Source organism: Aplidium turbinatum, chromosome 6 (genome assembly GCF_918807975.1).
Source record: "Aplidium turbinatum chromosome 6, kaAplTurb1.1, whole genome shotgun sequence".
Classification (NCBI taxonomy): Eukaryota; Metazoa; Chordata; class Ascidiacea; order Aplousobranchia; family Polyclinidae; genus Aplidium; species Aplidium turbinatum.
In genome coordinates, this window is record NC_137477.1 from 660,628 (window position 1) to 669,743 (window position 9,116).

Consider the following 9,116-nt stretch of genomic DNA (forward strand, 5'->3'; position numbering starts at 1 on the left):
GTTCTGAGAGCAGTCTCGCTCACTGTCTGATTTTGACCACGTGGATGAGATTCTCGTGTCGCCAACAAAGGGGCGTCTTTACTTTAAATATAGCAAAGCTTGCACAATAGGCCAGCTTCAGGAGCAGTCATGTTGCGTCGAAATCTCTCCTCAATTTCTTGAAGCGAGATTTCACAAAACGATCGCTACTTTTACTTTCAACGATCCGGCGAATCGTTTTTTCTCCTCCCGCGGTGCATAGAACAATACTGCAGGCACAATTGTTGTGAAAACTCCATTATGACGTCACTACTTAAACTTTGACTGGGCAATATGACGCGTAGAAGTGAAATAGGCAACAAAGCTTTAGAATGCGTCGATGTGTTATATCAACGTGAGGAGATGCAATTTAGCAGAAGAACTTGTTTTTTTTATGAAGGAAGACAAAGGCCATGACTTAATCCTTTGCTAAAGGGATTATGACGTCACTCGATTCACTTCGACTGTTCAAACATGGCGGTTGTGCACAATACACAATTACATAGAGAGCCGAGAGCACAATGCTTATGTGAACAGCGCTAAGAGGAATTTTCGCTTCTTGCATCGAAAATATAAAAAATCGAATTCAATCGGGATATTGCGGCCGAAAGTAGTTTTAGAAATGATCAAAATGAAACTATAGGAATGACTTACGACAATGTTTATGAAAACCTGGTAAGTGAATGTCTTTTATTCATTGAACCTGAAATAATTGTGTAAAGTCGTTTTTGTCACTAGGCTACGTTTACACAATTTAAAGAAAGTTATAAAATTCAATTTAGAGAAAGTTATAAAACTCAATGACCAATGGAAAACTTTCATATGAAATATTCTCGTGACAAATTTAGTGCCATTGCTCCTAGATGAGTGCTAAGAAGATATCAGCAAAGTAGCAGAGCTTGTGATGTCCCACTCACAACATGTGTATTGTTTTGCTCAATCTTTGATTTTGCTGCTCCGGCAGTGTTTGCCTGACTGCTTGAATGTGTTTGTATTTTTATGTCGTGTGGATAGGTCTGTGATGGTTGTAGAGTATTTGCAAATGTAGCTTTCATTGCCGTCAACTAAATAATAATAATAATAACATGTTTTATTTTGCGCCCATTGCGACAACATAGCCTACAGTACACTGCGACCTACATACGCAACACAACAGACGACTGGAATCCCAAAATAAACTTTAAACGTTGGCTGTCATTTGTAACAGTCGAAAATTTCTGTAACAAGTGCTGAAGCTTTTTAATATGATGGATGAAACCCCTGTCATTACATTCGATTTACATTTTGCAGGTGGCAAATTTAAGTCAAGTTGTTGGCAAAAATGCAAGCGATTGTATCAGTGGACTTATTCCAACTATTATTATCGAACACAACACAGTTCAAGTCATGTCGAGAAAAAAGAAAGAAAAAAAAACGTCGTGAAGTCTAAGCACTCGTTTGATTGTTTTAAAAAGAATCTGAAAAAGGTTGTTCTTGGTGAGTACGGATAAATGTTTCTACTACGACTAAATGATTATGTCATAACTATGCCATTTTTTTCTTTTGATTAATGTATGATGTAATTGTGAAGAGTATTGAGTAACGTATGAAAATGTTTTAGTGGTGTACTCGCGTTGATGTGAACAACGAACATGGTGGTTAGTAGGCTATGTTGGCATTTATATACTGATTTAACACTTCTTTTTTTACTTTCATGATTAGACATGGTGATGGCGCACGACAAAGCTGCTGTCGTCCAGCAAATTGATGAAGAGTTTCAGAGTGATTTCGAAATTGGAAGGACAGGCAAGGTGGCCGAAAACGGCAAAAACTAACTTTTGGTGAGCTTGTTATATGTTTGAAAGACAACAGCGAATGTGTTGCTTTAGTTGTTGAATAACTACTGTACACGCAATTAGAATGCATTGGAACTTGATTATCGCTCTGCGTGGCGCAAAATCGAATGATAAGTTTTTTGTCACGCACGTTGGAAAGAGGGATATTACATTGATATTGCAGATTGTCAATTAACTTCGTGTTATCCTGGACGACAACTGATCAAAATCCTACACTGTTGCCAAACAGCCCTCTTGAATTAAATATTTTTGTTTCATTCGCAGGAATTCACAATGATAAAGATACACAAGAAAAAGCTGCTGATGTGCAATGAATCTCCATCTATCAATACGACTTGATGTGGCTTGTTTCTAATAAATGTGAAAATATACGAAGCTCGATCGGCTGTTACTTTGCTTTGTCACAAAGGGAGTAGTGTTGCTTATAAATCCGTGTTGCTGCTGTTCTTTTGCCCAAGGATTAGCTAGGTTCAACAATAAACTTTTGGTGATGAGCGAGGTTTAAGTACAGAGACGTTTGGCAAATGTAGATGCCAATGCTGTTCAGATGTTTTATGCACCAGCTTGCTTCGCATGGCCAACCTTGGTCAAAGCGCGGGCATCACAATAGTCAATAGGTCAGACAAAGCAGCATCATGGTGCATAAAAGTCAACCAGAATTTAGGCGCCAGATGAAGCAAAATGGTGCACAAGCCATCTTGCCAACGTTGGCCAGATACAGATGCCAACGTTGGCAAGATGCATCCAAATGGTGCATAAAACATTTTGCCAACGTTGGCAAGATACAGAAGCCAACGTTGGCTAGATGCAGAAGTCGACGTTGGCTAGATGCAGAAGCCAGCGTTGGCAAGATACAGACGCCAACGCTGGCCAGATGCATCCAAATGGTGCATAAAACATTTTGCCGACGTTGGCAAGATGCAGAAGCCAATGTTGGCAAGATGCAGAAGCCAGCGTTGGCAAGATGCATAATCCAATGTTGGCAAGATGCAGAAGCCAACGGTGGCAAGATGCAGACGCCAACGCTGGCCAGATGCATCCAAATGGTGCATAAAACATCTTGCCAACATCGGCGTCTGCATCTTGCCAATGTTGCAGCCAACTTCTTGCCAATGTTGCCCCAACAATCAATGTTTGCTGGGTTGTAACTTCACGTATCTTGTTGCCGTGACAAAAATGTCTTTATCGCACATTTTACTGGCCTAGTTTTGTTTGAAATTAATGACTTTGATCTTTCTTTCAAGGCGGCACTTTTCCAGCTGTTTTACACTGACGCTCACATGGCGAATTATACTTTTCACGTCGCGTCCCAGGACACGGTTTATAAACGTCTACTGGCGTTGAATCAACGCAAAAAATGGCTGACTGATTTCTGTAATCAACAGACGTTTGCGCCGCACTTTTTGTTCACGCAATTTATTATTTTGTTTGATCATTTGGACCCCAACCAAAAAAAAGTGATAAAGTATCATATGAGAGGTTTTAACATACTCTTTGTCCAATAATAAAAAGAAAATTAATGTTTATTTGAGTTTGTCATACCAAAATAAGTAAAACGCTACCGCAACATTCAGGTTATTTATAATTTTCAATGTGGTTATTAGATTAAAAATTAAAATTATCTTGAAAACTCGAATGATCACAGTTGTAAAGTAAAACAATTAATTTCCTAAATATTTTGTTCTAGCTAATGTATGCTTGTTCATCATTGACGAAATGACATATTGTTTGGCAAAACAAAAATTGGTGTGACATATCTTGAAATCATTACATAAATATATGCATAAGATATTACAATTTATATAAACATGGCCACCTGGATACAAATCAGACTGAAAAGTCACAACACAACACCCAAGCTAATAACACAACACCGAAAACATAATAGAATATCAAGAAGTGAATTCTGATATGTCGCTAACAAGGCTCTTGTTGGGTATTGTAAAAGAGTAGACAGCAAAACTTTGAAATAAAACGTCGTCGTCGTGTGAGCCTCTGGGGCGGAGAGTGTATCCCTTTATCACCCCAGACACACAATGTTCAGGGAATATGCTGGAAGGCTACTCGAGAGCAGCCAGTCTTTGGTTTCATCATCCAAGACACGCAGACCTTCCACTCCATTAGGTGGCTTAAAGACGGTGCAATTGTTGATGATGTGGTTTGCAGTGTGTTCCTCAGCACCACCTTCACAAGAGGAGGAAGAGGCCGTTCCCCATTGGTACATGGTTGAGCGGGAAAGCCCCACGCCCGTACGGAGACGGTTGAGGCGCACCCACGCCTGTCATTGTAGTGTCAGGTCGGTGGGACGAGTGTCGGCGTCGGGGATGAAGTCTGGTTGTGAATGGAGTCTGGTTGTTTGACTTCCATTTATTGCCAGCCCAATTAGGCACAGAGATGTCTTGTTATCAGCTTCGTTGATGAGACGTTGAGCGGCTGGCACGAATGGGTGTCTTGATTTCAGTCGACGGAGAGCTCGTTTGAGGGAGCAGAGATCTTGGAGTGGAGAAGATGGTTGGGCTCCAATGCTCGTCGACCGAGAGACAGAATGGCTTCTTCACGACGAAGCTCAGCAGGTTGGATGCCAGCAAGAATGAAAAGATTGTCCAATGGTGTGGGACGCGACATCCAGTCACTATACGCAGGGCGCTTTTGATGGCAGTGTCGATGTTGTGGCAGTGAGTACCGCGGTACAAAACAGATGCACAGTACTCTGCTGAAGAGTAGACAAGGGCTGGGCCTACTATACGCAAAGTGTCAGCCCTCGCCCCCCAGCTAGAGCCTGCCAGGCGCTTAAGTAGCGCAGCACGAGATGAGAGTTTCATGCGCAGTGACACCAAATAGTGGCGGTACCTGAGCGATCTGTCCAATGTCACCCTGAGGTATTTTGTTCGGGGCAGAAAGACAGAGGTTTTCCGTTGTTCAGGACATTCAGCTCACTATCAGCTTCCCGATTGTGTAGATGGAACGCTTATGCCACGGTTTTGGTTTCGCTGAGTTTCAGTCGCCATTTTTGGAGATAATTTATTTATTTGTAGGTATTTGCATCAGACTCAAGGTGGTCCATATTGCAATCACAGATAAAAATTAAAAACAAAGCAAATACTCAACTCCGAAGAGCTGTATCATAATGTACCATGTACAAAGATTGATAGTAATAGTCCGTTCGTATTAGTTCATAAATCCATCGGTTGAAAGATAACTGACAACGTGTAACAAACTGATATATCTTTTCACGAAGGAGAGCTTGAAAAGTTGTGATCAACGAATGCAGAGGTGATGCTGCATCGTCTCTGCAGATTAAACATCATTCCGTAACAATTATTGTATCCAACGCGTAAGCGATTACTCGTAGATAAAAGTTAGTTACACCAGAGCTATCATATTTTAGATGGATACTTTTACTGTTACAGTTAACCAAGATATTAAAAACATGTTTAGAAAGTTAAAAGTGTATTTGTGAAATTGTATCTGTAGAAATTATTGTATCCAACACGTAAGCGATTACTACTAGATAAAAGATAGTTACACCATAGTTGACAGGCATGTAAAGGCATACAATGGGAACGAAACAACACATTTTTAACGACTAATAGAACATTTGGTAAACCTTGCTTTTAGCACATTGCAAGAACAATACAACGACCGTGATTATCGTTTCATGTCTTCGTCATCTGATTGCACGTCGTTAATTATTACTCTTCAACAATTCACAGAGGTCTCAAACCAGATGTGTTTTTCATTTAAATATAAGGGGCTTAATATCCCCCTTGTCTGACGCCATTCGAAAGATGAAACTAATGGGAATAGTGACAACCCCATTTCAAGGCCATGGATCGGTTTATATTCCAATAACACAATAATCGTACAAATATCATTGGCACATATAACTCAATAAGTTTTAAAAATAGGACAGAATGATTCAATGCTTTTGTTCAAAGCATTTGATTCATCAAATGCTTTTGATGAATCTAAAAACACAATAAAACAGACGTAACCTGGGGTTTTTCGTTGAAGTATTTTGGTCATTTGTCATAATTTGCGTAAAAAATTGAGGTCATTTTCAATATAATTCGGTCATTTTTCTGCTATTTATTGTAGCTGTTAAGTGTCTGCTAGTCTAAAGAGGTCTAAAATTGCTTATATTCAGACAACAAAATGTATTTTTGTCGTCTAAAAACTTGTCTAAAAACGTTGAATCAATGTAAAAACAGATTTAACTAAATATTTTTTAACTGCCGTACGCATAAAAATAAGTTTCGCTGGGAAAGGTTTTCTGGTTTCGTCTATACAAAACATTGTCAGCATGGAAAGCAGAGAAACTTCTGAATCAACAAACTTCTACATTAGTGAAGTTTCTTTTTGCAATCATAACGACACAAATGGTTTATTGCACGAAAAGTCACAAAAACAATTTAAAAAGAAAATAAACTACCTAACTACTCACTTGAAAAATAAACACGGAAAGTTTAAATATTCTAAGACATTTGAGAAGTGCTAAATCCAAAGTCAAAAAAGTTTGTTTTACTTGAACAGTTCCTTGAATAGTACCATTACATGACGCTCCAAAGTAAGTTCCAAAGTAATGCCATGTATATGTACATTTGAAGGGATAGTTTCAAATCAACAAGTTGCATAAATGTAAGAAATATATAAACCTTGAATCGCTCCAAAACTCCTCACTAATAAATGACTAATCTTTTTATGTTACCAGCATTGTCAAACACTCTTCGGATTTAAGCAATGATATGAGCAATCTAAAGATGTTAAATTGGAAGAGCAGTCCATCATGGATAACCGATTTAAGCAATTAGTGCAGATCTTCTTTCCCAAAGTTAAAACCAAGTTTGTGTGGCCAGACGTTTCCATTTCGTGAATGTGAAATGTGAAATTTTCCACGAATGGGTGTCTTGATTTCAGTCGACGGGACTGCTCTCTTGTGGGAACAGAAATCTTAAAATAGAGTAAATGGTTGAGCTCCAATGCCCGTCGACCGAGGGACAGAGCGGCTTCTTCACGACAAAGCTCAGCGGGTTGGATACCAGCAAGAGTTTGGAGATTTTCTGCGTCAGTGGTTCAAAGTCTCTACCTAAATTCCATTATTTCACGCCAGTCGTGGCCATTTCCATAAACGGTTTTCAAATGGATGACAATGGTTTTGCCAGAGTTCATTTTCATGTAATTAATGGTGTCTGTGATGGAAACAGACTGAAATAAAGTTATTTGTTCAATCCTGACCGTAACACCACAAGTTGTACAGTACGTTTGTTATTCCAGCAAGTGCTGTGCTCAAGACATGTCCCAGTGTTTAATTGGAACGAGAGGCGAATTCAGCCTTGGAGGAAGCGATTTCAACAACACAATGGTGTGTAGGTCTACATTAATCCGACCTTGCAAATTATGATGCATTAGCAACAATTTAATCAAATTCCATAGAAGTTGAAAACTCCGTCTCTTTAATAATTTTAAAACCTATTTCGATTTTGTATAAATTTCATGCTTCAGTGATTACAGAAATTAATCAAAAAATAAATAATCAAACATTGATGAAAAGATCAGACATTGATCAAAGTAAAAAAATTAAGTGTTGAAGGGTCCTCAAGTAGCTCAAAAAGTTCCCTTCAGATCAATTGAACACCCCTTAAAGTGCCTCTGACAGAAAAATAAATTCGCTAAATTTACCTAAGATTCCAAAAAAGATGACACTAACAAACTTCCCTGACCAGAAAATCGTAAAAAATACCAACAGGCTACTAAGTTACACGCTTGCAAACTTTCGTTGACTTTCGGCAAATCTGGCACTCATTCAATTGCGAAAATAAAAATGGCAACACTGCTGTGACGTCACCGTGGGTGGGAAAGATAGATTCTTTCTCTGTGGTGACTTGGTGAGGTACGGTACGACTACTGCAAAACGTGAATGTGTGGGGCTCTGTTCTGTTGGTCTAAAGCATGTGCAAAATGAGAATTACCGAAATGAAACAGTCAAGTTATTATTACTATCAGGTTTAGATCAAATAGATTGAGTTTATTTTTATCAAACAGCATCTCAATTCATTGAAATTGCAGTTTTTCTAAACTCTTGTAGGCCTACTAGTAGGGCTACAATTTTGATAAATTTTTATTTGTCCTAATCTGGCTATAGTCATTTGTAGTGACAACAGTATCTCACAAACAGTACCCTTAATTTATGGTTGAGTTAATGCCTGGAAATTGCTGTTTATGTGACAGTGTCAGTGACAAAGACCGTGTGCTATCTTTTCACGCTTTCCCACAAAACAAGGTCCTAAGAAGAAAATGGTCAAAGTTTTCTTCAAGTGTTCGAAAATGGGATGGGCCATACAAAACTAGTCGTATATGTTCTCTTCACTTCAATGGAGATAATTTTGTTAACACCACTCGAGTAAAAATAGGCTTGAGCAAATTTTACATTTTGAAGAAATTTGCCATACCATCTATAAAAGCAAAGATGCAACCAGTTGCTGATGATGATTCCAGCACTTCTAAACAACAACGTTTGCAAAAACGTACCCTTGCACAGGTAAAGTAGGCTTTTACATGTATAGACTCTGCTATTTACGGTAACTGTACAATTAAGATTTTGTTAACACCGGCACTGACAACTTGCATTGCGCAAAGCTCACTGCTTACACAGGCCTGGATTAACGCAGACAAAGGGTATTTTTGAAAATATATACACAAAGACAAAATTTGCGCAAATTTTGATAAATCTGGGCAAATTATGTTCGCCCCACCCCCCCAAATGTTTTACTCTCCTACGGCTACTCTACTTTACAAAGAATTAATTTCAGAAGACAACTCCAACAATTTTAAACATACCGACGAAGATCGTGATTGAGAGCAAGGATTTTGCGGCTTACGGAGAAATCCCTAATGTGTAATTGCACAGTTGGGGAAATTCGTGGATACAACAAATCTTTGAGAATATATAAATGATATTCCTAATTTTCTACTTTGAACTGCATGTGTCATCCTCATTTTAACAGCACATCAATAAAAGTTTGTACACAACCTTTATATTCATAACATTGTCGATGAAGGGGGCCCGAAAATAAATGGGTACCGGACCCGAGAAATCCTGTCAACGGCCCTGTCCACCAATTACACCTGGCAGCCGTGGCCGAGTGGTTAGCGCGTTGGGCTCGCAGTCGAGAGCCTGCATGTTCGATTCCAGCCACCCGCACTTGCTGTTGTTTCTCTGGGCAAAAACTTTACGATAATTGCCTCTACCCAGTGATCGATTTC

General features: G+C 39.0%; 1 protein-coding gene across 1 annotated transcript; it reads left to right on the forward strand.

The window, feature by feature from the left end:
- Positions 1-553: 553 nt before the first annotated feature.
- On the forward strand, positions 554-2,224 carry LOC145772836 (uncharacterized). Its single transcript, XM_082584719.1, has 3 exons — positions 554-1,494; positions 1,720-1,838; positions 2,118-2,224. The coding sequence occupies exons 1-2, from the start codon at positions 1,263-1,265 to the stop codon at positions 1,830-1,832; spliced, it is 345 nt and encodes a 114-aa protein (XP_082440845.1). The 5' UTR covers positions 554-1,262; the 3' UTR covers positions 1,833-1,838; positions 2,118-2,224.
- The last annotated feature ends 6,892 nt before the right edge of the window (positions 2,225-9,116 follow it).

Coding starts and splice junctions, on each gene's coding strand:
- LOC145772836 (XM_082584719.1), top strand. CDS start 1,263: ATGATGGATGAAACCCCTGTCATTACATTCGATTTACATTTTGCAGGT. Junction 1,495..1,719: donor TCTGAAAAAGGTTGTTCTTG/GTGAGTACGGAT, acceptor TTTCATGATTAG/ACATGGTGATGGCGCACGAC.